The sequence below is a fragment of the Bradysia coprophila genome (assembly GCF_014529535.1).
Source record: "Bradysia coprophila strain Holo2 chromosome X unlocalized genomic scaffold, BU_Bcop_v1 contig_416, whole genome shotgun sequence".
Taxonomy (NCBI): Eukaryota; Metazoa; Arthropoda; class Insecta; order Diptera; family Sciaridae; genus Bradysia; species Bradysia coprophila.
In genome coordinates this window covers 668,724-682,115 of record NW_023503334.1, presented here as the reverse complement: position 1 = coordinate 682,115, position 13,392 = coordinate 668,724, and the positions used below count along the sequence as shown (strand labels likewise).

Sequence of the window (13,392 nt, the reverse complement as noted above, 5' to 3'; positions counted from 1 at the left end):
ATGCTAATTTAATGAGTCGTTAAGTGTTTTTGTTTTGAAATCATAACTTTTATTTTAACGAAAAACAACAAAACATTTAACCAACTGAGTGGATGCGAATTTTCAAACTTTTCAAAAACTATTTTTAATTGTAGCTAACAGTTTTGTTGATGGGCGGATGGGGGGTAGACTGTGTTTTTGATAACTTTAAGAACATTTTTCAAAACATCATTAGATTGATTATATTGAATTTTTATTATTCTGTGGTTTAAGTTTCTCGGTTAGAGCTTTCATGGTATGGAATATAAAAAAGCAATATTTTTCCCGAGTATGCTCTTACACGTCACAGTATCTGTAACTGTGTTCGAGAAAATAAAATAAAATTCTACCTGCTGTGAGTAATGCAACTAGCCATTGCACGACGTTGCATATACACTTTTAACTATTTTAATTGAATCTAAAAAGAGTATTTCTGGCGTCTAGAGTTTCATGGTGTACTTGTATCCACAAATAAGAAAAGAAATAAGAAAAATCTTGTTATGTATGCAAACGATTATATGGAGCCACAAAACAACGTTCTGCTCTATGTATTGTGATCAAATGTTGTTTTTTTCTACATTGTATAAACTCTTACACCTCTTGGAGTGTCTACATTTTTTTTCAGCTATTTTATCAACAATAGTACATTACTATGCAAGGGAAGTAAAGTGATATCTCGTATCCAGATGAGAAAAAGTATCCGAGGGCGGCAGCCCGAGGTACTTTTACTCATCGTGATACGAGATATCACTTTATTTTCCGTGTGTAGTACGACGTTTTACTATGCGAGTGATGTAAAGGTTATTGCCTATACATGTAATAGCCTTATTACATGCACCAGCATAGTAAAAATTGTTTTCTTTAACTGCAAAAAAAATGAATTAACCTTTAATTATCGTTTTTTTTTTGTAAGAATATTATCGACTCGAATCCAGTTTACTGTGTGGCTGTTTGTACTTGTACGGCAACAAAATAAAGTCAACGAATGTACGGCGGCAACCGAGATACATATACACATTTACATACAACACACATTCTTCAATACTATATTTTATTGTGTATAGTCCCACTAACAACAGGTAGATATTTTTCTTATAAAAAATATTGCACTCTGAATCAATTAAATCACCTTTTTGATTTTAAATAAAAACTAAACGTGAATCGGTTTCTGAAGTAGAATTATTCTTTTACAAAAATCACAATTCAACAAATAATATGATTCACCGATCGATTATCGTAATATTAAGTGCGGAAATTGCATTTAAATGCTTTATCCAATTTGAATTAATATCACTTAAAATTACACACAGAACACAGCTTAAATTCGATGTTAAAATTGAATGTCTGCACGGTGACGAAGAGAACACATTTAAGACTGAACTGACACTGTGACTGAAATTGAAAATTTTCAAATGTTTCTCTGTTGTCTTAAGTTCGACACACACGTGAACATAAAACTGTTGGGAATTAGTTTGCTTGTTTCCATGTTTTTTTTTATTATTTATTGTACGTACGACGACGTACATACGGACTTAAGTGGATATAAACTCTCTTCTATGTGTGAAGTAATATTTAAATGAGTGTTTTTCTTTTTCATATTATTTCTTTGTGCTGGTATGGTAACAAGACTCTTAATGTGGTCTACCTGGCATTCCTTATACTGATTTTGTTTGCATTTCATTTCTAACGATATTTCGTTCAAGACGGTAAATAAAGCTAAGCAAGATTTGATGTTCAAATGTTAAATTGTTTTCTTTCCGACTCAATGTGGTTGTATTGAAACAACTCCCATTTGGACACCGACATGTTGAGCTGTAAGCTGTAACTATCAACTAATTGATGTCCATACAAAATGAAATCTTAATTTATTGTTTTGGCGAAGCGATTTTTTTTCCTTCATATCTTTCTATTCTCCATTCTCACAATTATCAATCTTTTATGCTTCGTACGAACGTATACATTGTCGTCGTTGATGGCTTCTGTTAATGCGAATGAAATTGACAATACTGTCAATTTACCCATCTTCATAACGACAACGCGCCACTGTTTCGTGAATGGAAGGTGAGAAATTGCTTCATTTTTGGTAGAAAAACTTTGTCTATTGGGAGCAGTCAAAATGAATTTTTTATTAGATTGTGGTGAAGACAAATAGCGCAAATGTCTTTCAGGTTTCTTTTATTGACTTAATATTCTAATCGTACTCCGCTGCATTACAGTTCCCGGAAATTCTTCAGGAGCACTATAGTACAATGTTTTAATTGAAATGAAGAAATCACAATGTACATGTACATGTACTGTAGGTGTAATTATTTTTTATAATTTCATGTGACTTTGTCTCCATTACATTCTTTCAGAAACGGCTTGTCATCTGTTATCGACGACGATGACTAAAAAATGAGGTGAGTTAGTTCTGGCTGAGAATCATTTAATAATAGTAAAACGTCTGTGTTTAAACAAATGAAGTACTGAATTTGCATCAAACACTGTGCAATACTTGAAACATGAGAAGATACAGATTTAATCATTGCATGGTGATAAGTTTGCCTTTTGCCGAACCTGCGCTCATATCCGACCACGGTTTAAAAACTTCTCGAAACATTTACGCAATGACTATGACACATCAGGTGTAGACGTTTCAAATAGCTTCCGGAAAAAAACCATAAGCAGTGGTTATTGTGTCTACTGATAGAATCTAAAAGGGACAAAGGTTAAGAACCAGTGCCATTACTATTTGACTTTGGCCATTTTCACTCGACACAAAACGACTTTTCAATGGAAGAAATTTTCCAGCGTGGTCTAGTCAAAATCGAAAACTGTAAAAAAAATGATTAAATTATAAAACGGTGAGATCCAGTACGCTTCAAGGTTCACGTTCTTTCTTTTGGTTTTGTAGCATAATATTTTGTACCTCTTTCATGATTTTGAAAACATCGCCAGACCTATAAAATTTGCTAGGGTGGGCGCATCAGTCTACAGAGATTTATCTGCAATTAGACATTTATTGTTCTTTCATTAATAAGCCTATTAAATGAAAGAACTATAGGTGTCCGACGTCTGGAACATGCCCGGAGGCTGTTGCCGTCACACTATCAAAAATGAGGGACTCATAAAATTATGATTTTTCAAATTACAGTGTGAAAAAATAGAGAAGTAACATTTTAATTACGGTGTGGATATCGCTTGTGGAATGCATAACATAAAATGGATGTTCCTACAATTCTCACACTGACTGATGAAAGATTATTTAATTAATGCAATAAAAGCAAGACGTATTGACATATTTCGAAATAATTTTTTAATTCGCCTCCAAAGTGTTTCCATTCGAATTTTGCGAATTTTCATTCTAGCTATCATTTTCAGTATTTTTCCGAAAGTGTATGTGTGTGTGTGTAGAGAAGATTGCGAATTCCATTGCATAATGGGACAGTTATCAGCGAATGTAAGCAGCGACTGTAAATTCGCAGAAAATAAACTGTAGAATCGTCTAAAAAATAGCGGCGTACCTATAACACGCAGAATTTGAAGCTACACGTCTGGAACTAACGTTTTGCCAATTAAAAATTCATATATCCACCATTGACACTGCAATGCTATATTTACTCGATAGTTAGTAGTGCTTGTGTCGCTGCAATAATTCAACATGTCATGCATTTTTCAATAAAAATGAAAATTGGATTTCCGATGGCAGTTCGCCCTATGGCTTTAAATTATAGATAAGACAATATGTAATAAAACTGCCATACAACAAATGAATGAAACATTTTCATAATCAATGCTGATAGGGTCGGACATAACCAATCGACACTCTGGTGCCAATTTTCCATAGTTACAATTAGCCGGTTCAATAATAGCTACTAGCAACAGTCATAGAAAAGTTTATAATTTTAATGTATGGATTTATGGCATTTATGACTTGAAAGCACAACAAATTTCCATTAAATGAAAATGGAGGAAATTAGGGAAACTTACGGAATTTTAGTGAGCCATTAATAAACTAGTGTAGCAAGGCTAGAGTTCATCGATTGAAATCATAATATCTTTCACAAAAATCACAGACTCAAATGTAGAGCAACCTAAGGCTCAGAACTAGCCAGATTGCTGAAGCAGCATAGGAAAAAACTCAAAGCTTTATTATTTGAAAGCGAAATTGTTTCACCTGCAAATAAGCCCCGACAAATGAAGTATTATGAAAAAAGCAGAGACCTTTCGTTCATGTTCCCAGATGGAGGAAATCCCTTTCTGCAATTTGTGCCAAGAGACTTATGTCACGTTAATTACCTACGGCTATTTCAACCTTTTCAATACAGGGCATTATCCTAAGTTGTTCTACACGGTATGACTCCAAAATGCGTAGATTTTCTACAGAAAAAACTTTGTCACTATACTAACACGTGCCCCGCACCGTATTTATCAGCCGCTTTACACTTGACTGAGGCCGTCAAGTAGCCGCAATAAGAAGAAATTCGTTTGAGCTGCCCTGTTGCAAAATCGAAGGTACCAAGGTACGTCGGACTTCGGTTCATTTTGGAATTGAACCATTAGAACCATTCTTTGCATCGATCGAAAATAACTTGTCTGGATGCTGTAACCTAATTGCTCAGCGACGAAATGCTAAACATTTGAAGCATCCTGTATTTTATTTTCGTAAAATGTTTTTCTTGTCGCAATCAATACCGTCAGTGAAATCGGTGGTGTATTCATAACTAAAATCACATTCACATTTTCGGTCGTAGATCGTTTAGTTGATGTGATTTTTATGTTGCCATTAAAACAAATAATAGCCAACTGTTGTTCACAGTACACGTAATCAATTTTAGTAAATAGTAGTCATACGTCCGCCTATTGTTCGTATTGATTAATTAACATGAAAAATTGAACTGAAACATTGGGGTTACATTTCTGGTACCACATGTACAAATCCATGCATATAAAACTCAACGAGAATTTGAATGGACGGATTTCGTCTGGGAATTTATTGTGTGAAGGATTTGATGCACATTGAAGTATATTATGAGCAGCATTAGTTTTAACAAAACGTTTACTATATAGAACCACCTCAAGAACCACATATATCCGGTCATTGAAGTAAATATGTAATACAGATAATGTCAACCAAATTTGTTTCTAAGTCTGCCTCAGCTGTTTTACCAGCTGATTAAAAGTGGACAATGATAGTATTAAAAAAGTATAACCACAGTGAGTTTGTACGAGCTGGTAAAACAGCTGAAGCATTTATCAAATTGGGTTGATATTAACTGTAAGATCACGGACTTACATTGTTAATTCATTAATTCATTTAGAATCGTGAAAACTGTAGTAACTATGGGATAGAATGATTATTATTCTGCATTCATTAAACATTGTTTGAAAAAAATGCTTCAACGATATTAGAACAATGAAGAACATGGATGAATTTATTAGTTGAAACGGAAAAACCATTTTTTGCGGAAACGAGAATGTACGAAAATCTGGGTAATTATAGACTCTTCGGTAGTTGAATGGAATTATGGAGTAACACAATTTTATTGACGATGATAGTTTAAAATTCGTTGAAAACTTTTTCCTAATTGAGATTTTAATTATTTAATGCTCGCTCACCATTGTGTCTTTATTGTTCATTGTAGAATTCGACTTTTTTTATATAGAAGTTTCGAAGATTGAATCACCAACAGATTGGAATTCAGCTCGTTACATCGATGCACAATAAAATGAAATGAATCACCGATTTAGAAAAAAAAAACTTTTGAAAATTGATTCAGCAGTTGTCGGCTTAAATTTTTGTTTTAAACATTTCATAGCAGCGTTCATCATTCCTTTATCTTATTGTTCAGCATTTATACAGGTGAAGCGAACTCAGATGTACAATGAAAATGAATCGAATAGTCTTTTATCTTCAATTTCTTTCAGTTTTTGATATTATTTTTCGTTTGTGTGCCATTTATCGACAGGGAGAGAAGAAGAATACTTTCCAATTATTTCAAATATTCTATGTGTAACTTTGTTTCATTTATTTTTCCGATGCAAGAGGGAAAATATGTGTCGTTGTAAATATTATATGAAGCAGCACGAAAATACGTAGAATTAATGTCTAGCTATGTATGCTCTCGCCCGTTTGGCTGCTTTACCGTGTTCTCTACACACAGGTGTCTCTTTTATTATGTAGGTATATGTGTTATCAAGACCGCTGAATATGTATAAGTAATACTTGTTGCTCAGTGTAATTTAGTATTCACATTTAAAATACAATGGTGCACACATAAGTATACATACACGTAAACACTGGTATATATTCCAGGTAACATATGTGAGAAACATGAATAAGTACGAAGGTAACTTTACACAATAAGTCAGTGGGTTTTTGTTATTGATTTATGTTTTTGAATCAACAACTAACAAGAACTCCAATCCTGTATTGTCGGAAGGCAGAAATATGTGTACAATTCCCATCTTGCATAATAGGCTCATGTATGTCGCATTGTCAGTCAAACTTCTTTGTTTGATTTTTTTTTTACATAATCTTCTTCCCATTCCCATTGGAATGAAAATGTTCGTCGCCGTAATAACTATATGATATTCAGCACTTTAATATAAAATTCATCGTAGAACATTGTATTATGTGCGATAGTAAAACGTTTCATTATGAACGCTAAACATTTTCTTTTCTCTTTGTTTCCATGTTATGCTAGCTTGATTAAGGGATGCTGATTTATTTGGCCGATTTAAAAAGTAATTACAACAGAAAGGTTTGGATAGAATTTGTTGCATAGAAAGTGGAAAATAATGGTAAAACACATATATAAGGGATTGCTGAACAAATTAGGACATATACGTATATTGTCCGGTGTTCACCCTAATAATGGACGCATGAAAAGATGGTCACTTAAACAATATACGTAAACATTTCAATTAGGCGTGACATTCGAAAGAAACATGCCTCCCCAGAAGGTACAGAAAATGTCCAATTGATGTACGAGTAGGGCAGAGTGGTTGGGCTAGACCGTAGAAAAACGTCGAGTTATTTGTTTGTCGATCTTTGTACGACAATCTTGTTCTTTGTCGCTAGTGTTATTGTCGACGAGAGCATTAATTGACCACCGTGATAAATGTGGCGTCTATAGTTGATAGAATTACTGTATTCTGCTATCGGCAGGTCGGTAGCTCGAAATTGTGGTGCAATCGTAAATTTTTGACATGTTTTTATTAGTTTAGCATAAAACAGTGGTACTGACTTACAATGAATAATTTCCACACTCACCTTTCAGTGCACCATCATTGAAGTAATATATTTGCAAAGTGCAACCGGAAACCACTTGGAACCAATTTTTCTTTTGTATAAAACATTGAGGAATGTAAATTTTAGAGAAAAAGGTAGATCATTACCATTATTTCAGTGGAGTATGGCTCAGGTTGAATATCATATTGGAGGTTATTTAATTGAAACTGAAATAGCTCACTCAATCTAAATAAAGTACAGAAAGTTTGAAAAAAAGATTAAATTTTCTCATCTTATTGGATTGGAATCGGATAAAAGTATAATTTATTCAAGTAATGAACGGGTAATTGGCGAAATAATTAAAAAAACAGATTCATGATACTGGTTGTTAGCGTCAAAATGTTTTCGTTGGAGACAATTCGAAATGCTTCCCCGAAAAAGTTAAACTCGACATCAACATTTTTATCTTTTTACTTTTTGCTCTGTTCCGACTTGCAGCGAAAGGTGTTTTGTCGCACCTCTAAGGAGCGAATCTGACAGAGTCACGACTTTTCTTTACTTATAGTAAAAGGGCGCATACTATGATCGCGTGTGCCAGATTCCCCGATGCCCAACGATATACTAAAACTCTGAATCTAGATTTTCATTTGTTAGACTGAATTTATATACGAAAAATTAAAAAATCACCACCACCAAACCACGGTAAGGTATGTCGGATTGCATTTTTCCGCGAGTGTACATTGCAGGGCCTATTATGTAGAATTAATTTGCAAAATTTGCAAAAATTCACAGAAATTCACAAAAATTTGCACAAATTTACGCTTCATTTTTAGCACATTTTGCAAGTCTTTGCGTTCTTTTGTCTGCCTTAGTACAATTTAAAGTGAATAAAGCAATTAATTTGACTTTGAAGGTGTGTAGAAGTTATTTTTTGAAAAATTTTGCAAATTTGTGGAGAATTTTGCGGTAATTTTTGCAAATTTAATTCTACATAATAGGCCCTGGTACATTGTACTTTGTATTCTTTATCGAAAGAAGAATAGAGCTTAGTGAAATCGCTATGATAGCTTCAATGAAATCGCAAAATTCCATAGAGTTACACTCTTCCTGCGATGTGATGCACTTACTACGTGATAATTATGCTGAAAAGCAAAATTACATAATCAGAACGTGAAGGTTCACGCCAAATTTAAATTTATTTGTGAATTTGCAACACATGGCAAAATGTGACATAAAACAAACCAGTTTGAAAACGTAGAGAGACGCACCGCAATCGCCAATTAGATGCTCACACACAAAACAACCCAACAAATTAGGAATTTCTATAAGGAGGTGAAGAAAAAATTGTTACCCGAGCCGTCATAGTTCGCTGACCTCATATAGTTTATGGTCCTAACTGCAACAACGTAGTAGTTATTAGTGGAACCGAGTGATAAATAATTTTTTAGGCTATTTCTCAATTTAGTGGCTGTTTTTTGCTCAGTAACAATCTAGACAGCTAGTGCCTACACGGTGGTATAAATAACAGCAGATGCATACACAACTTTTCATGTAAGAGGTCGAAAAGCCGAGAAAATTTCTGCAAAATTGCTCATGTTTTCGGAGTTAGTAGTTTTAGGAGACTGGCGCCTGGCGCCTTGAGAAACTTGAACTTTAAGATTGCAGAAAATTCATACTAGAAATTCTGCCATAGATCATTTTCATTATACGGTACTCGTCAACGTAACCCCACTTAATTTTTCGTCAAGTAGTCCTTAACCTCAATAAATTGACTGGTTTTTGCATGAAAATCGTTCGTTCAATTCATTCGATATTTTTCGACATGTCTGACAGTTGGGATCGTGTCTGACGTTTACAAGGTCATGAAAATGATCTATTTTAACCTTGCAAATTATAACAAACATCTCCTCATAATGCTATTGGAGATCTATTTAGCTCTTGGCATACTGTCTACCATTCATCCCCATTATAATTAAAAAAAGTATTTTGAGGAACAAATCAAAGAAAACTAAATCTGAAAGTATTCAACAGAGTTTGTTATACGATGCTTCGGCTCAATGAGGTAGACTATGTGGTGCATTTTTATAGTATTGCGGGGATTTTTTTCATTTCTTTAACGGTACGGAAATAGCAAAATAGAGTTGGAGGTAAAATAAGTAGTAAGATTTTAAAATCATACAGCACGATATTGCACAAAGGCATACATATATGGAACATAATAAGCTTGCTTCTATTTCTACAAAGTTAAGTTTTTAAGTTTGACAAAATATTTGCTTTTATCTCCCTCTCTCCTTCTCTGCCGTAACTTTTAATATTTTACAGTTTGCACAAAATTGAAGAGAAAATAAAACTACTAAGCTTACTCCCGAGTTTATTTTGCTTTTATCGAATCAACCCGAGCGAGGGGCACCGTACTATTAAACGCCTTGTAACCACATTTCCTTGCTTTTTTGCGAAGGCAATGTTTGTTTCAACCACTTACCGAGATATTCACTCGGCATTTATTCACATTTTCTGGGAACTCATCCACAGTTCTCCAGTCACATTTTCTAAATTTACTCAGGATTTTCTTGACCTTGCGCCAGCATTTACCAGTATCGGTTATCCCTCGTATCAACCGCTCTTGTTTCGTTATGAAGAAAATAAGTCAATTATAATGTACAGAAAGATGCATTACATATACATACAGCACGTTATACTATTTTAACGTAGATATAAGCCTCAAAAGAGCACCTTACCGTCATTGTTTCTTTTTAAACTGTTTTCTAAAAGAGCAAAAACCTCGATGGTTATGCAAATTAATATGAAGTAGTACAATAGTACCCTTACATGAACGTTTTGCATATTAAAAATGGTTTAATGTTTAAGCAAACTTGAGTACCTGTGTATCAGCTAACTTTTTCTAATTCGAAATAAAATGAATAAAAGGGGAGTGGAAAAACTTTAATAATTTTTTCATTAATAGAAGTAGACCGAGAACCAGCGTGCATATCAATCACTCATATCGTCACGGTTTAAAACTGCTGACTAGTGGTCATGTTGTGACGTCGAATTTTTGTTGTTGTTTTGTTTTTGCATTTTTGTTTTTGAGGACGAGAAAGGATAGCACCGAATAGCGTAACCGAATAGACCATTGAAATGTCAACAATTTCTACGCTCACCAATATTCTCAGCAAATGTTACTGCCTATAAAATGCACCTAATTCGACCCGAATTTGTCAGCCGCCTGTGGTGTTCAACCGCGATAAATATAAGTATGTGTGAGTTTCTCTAGTGACTATATATAGTTGTCGATATATAAATACTCGCACCACCCCACGGATCATTACCTGACTGTTGTTATTTACAGAGTACTAGTGCTAGTACTAGTACCTTTTGGTACTCATAAACTTGAGAGACTGACATACACTTGAATTCTCTTCTTCGACAAGTTTATATTGAAAACAATAATTTATTATAATAAGAAACGTAATTTTGCTATGTGACAGAATTATAGCTTCCAATGTCTCGTATGATTTCAATCCAATTCATGCAGATGGAAGTTATGATTTGGTCACTGTAGTTGTAACAATTTTCATAGTTTTTCTTCAATCGTATTCCAAAATTAAAACAAATCCAATTTCAATAATTTAAAATCAAAATTAAATGAAACGAAAAACTTCAAACTTACAGCAATCGAGCAGCATCTCTCTGTCTAACGCCTTCGTCTCTCTTCAGAACATCTAGAATTATTTGCCTTTCCTGTTCGTTAAGGCTGTCTAATACTTGTGTTGTAGCTACAGCCAATTCCGGCCCTAATGCATTTATCGAATTTTCCGGATCTCGCGGGGTGCTCGTTTTTATTTCGACATTTCTAACATTTGCGGGTGTGGGTAGTAGACGTACACTACGCCCGCTAGCCATTTTACTGAAATGAAAAGAAAACATTTTTTTGAATAATTATTGCACTAGAACGGAATATAAATAGATAGAGAGAGAGGGAAGTCACAGCCGGGGACCAATTTTTTATTGTACTAATATTGATGCTATTCGCGCCTACAGAATAGAATTTTTTAAACTGATATTTACTTGTAAAGAACTTGTACTGTGTTGTACAAATGTACTTCTATATACCCAATGAAGGGTACAATCTGAAGTGAATCATAAGGTACAGAGTCTCAGCACTGCAAAGGTGAATAATATAAGTATTCGGGAAAACAATTTACACAAATCTCTCAATTTGCCTTCCAAATATTTATTTTGGCTACCAGTTTCTTGCCGTATTGCTTCAGGCGGTGTTTTTCATTGCAAAACCTCAAAATTGAGTTATGCTATTGATATTCGATAAACTTTCTGTGAAATGAAAAATTCGGCTTCATGTATGTTTGTTAAAGCATACATTTCGATGAGGTAAATAACGAAGTCAAAAAAGAAATCTTAAAAACACCGAAAGAATTATTATTTCCAGCATTCTTACACTTCTATCCAACGATAGAAATTTTCCTAAAGCTCTGAAACCTCTCAGAGTTTCTAAAGTTCTTCAAAAGTTCAAAAGAAATGAGCCCCTATAAAATGTGTTGGGCTGCTTGACGTTAAATTTCCATAGATGTAAATCGAAACCGTTTTTCCATTTATTTTTGAATTTATTTGGTTTCGTTAATTAGGAAAATTAATTATTTTGGAGGATTATGTGTAATGTAAAACACCGTAATGAAATTAAGAATTTTAGAATCGACTTTTTTTATAATGAAAGAACGAAAAGCGGTCTCTCCCACAACACCGCTCATAAAAATCGGATTATATTTCAATTCAATGTTGGTGTGTTGTGTGTTTAAACATCTACAATCTCCATCAAAAACGAGACTTTGGGAGGTCGGTAGTGGTGGATTTTTCTTACTAGCAATTCTAGGTCAGGTAAAAAATTTGCCTCTGCGACTGACAACAAAGATAATCACATTAGCTATAAAGAAAATGCAAAAAAATATAAATATTCAACCCGTGTGTGCCGTACAAATTATATACATAATATGCTCCGTATGGTGTTAGTGCTAGAGAACACTAATCTTAAGCATATCACACTTGACCTACATCAGTTCGTCGTTCAGCATTTAATTGTAATAAATTGGCTCATTTTCTTTTTGTATTTGTTTGCTGATTTTTTTTTTTTTTTTCATAAAACATTTAGTGTGTCAAGATGACTTTTCAATTACATTTTCATCACGGTTTAACATTCAGCAAGAAAAGAAAAAAATTTGCATACCGTGACAGAATTATAACATTCAACGATTTCAATCGGAATAGTTCTATTCGGTCCACATCCACACAATATCAGCGTATGACTGAAACATTATGGAATGTGAATTGGATCGAAATTGTTCGATATTGCCATTCCGCGCGTGTATTTTCTGAATAATGTCAAATTGTATTTCTAGAAATCCACTGAGACCACATTAACAACTGTAAACTAAGTAATGAATCTTGACCAGGTCAACAATTTTCAAGACACAAATCGGAAATTGAGCCCAGTTTCGTTCGGGTCAGACAATAATTTCATATTATTTATAAAATTGTTGTTTTGCTTGGTCAGTAATTTAACATTGTCAATAATATCAGAGTTATCATGTGAACAACATCGAAAAAAGTTCTGAATTTTTCAACTTTACTTTAAAAGCTTCATAGCGAATTTTTGTGAAATTTTTATATTTTCGTGGGAACGTTTACAGCCAAAAAATGTTTATACCAACACTAAATCGTTTTTTAGACTCTTCTGAATGGTTTAGTGTCGAATGAGTCTATGAAAGGAAGATTTTAAAGAGGAGGTCCAAAGACTTTTTGGTTGTAAATTTACGTAAATGGTGTTCACTCACAACACTCTCGGTTGACGCACCAAATTCTTCGTCCAAGCACGCTGGTTACATCGAAAAAGTACACAAAAAGGAGTAAAAAGATTAAAAGGATTAAAATCAGCAATTATTCACAATTGGCTAACCAGCTCATTTTCATTCCAGTTAATACAGAGACGTCAGGGGAATAGGAAATTTGGGCCTGGATTTAATCAAAAAAATCGGAAGTAAAATCACCGATGCTAAAAAATGAAAAACGTGCGACATCCTATTTAATTCAACGCATCAGCATCGCCATTCCATCAGCATCCAAAAAGGAAACGTGGCATCGATTCTGGG

The 13,392-nt window shown here is 33.9% G+C and overlaps 1 protein-coding gene across 1 annotated transcript in view; it reads right to left on the bottom strand.

The window, feature by feature from the left end:
- Positions 1 to 13,392, bottom strand: part of LOC119069952 — a 78,319-nt gene that overhangs the window by 50,186 nt on the left and 14,741 nt on the right. The window contains exon 2 of the mRNA XM_037174181.1: positions 10,902 to 11,138. Within this exon, the coding sequence (XP_037030076.1) occupies positions 10,902 to 11,138 (237 nt within the window). The remainder of the gene's footprint in view (positions 1 to 10,901; positions 11,139 to 13,392) is intronic.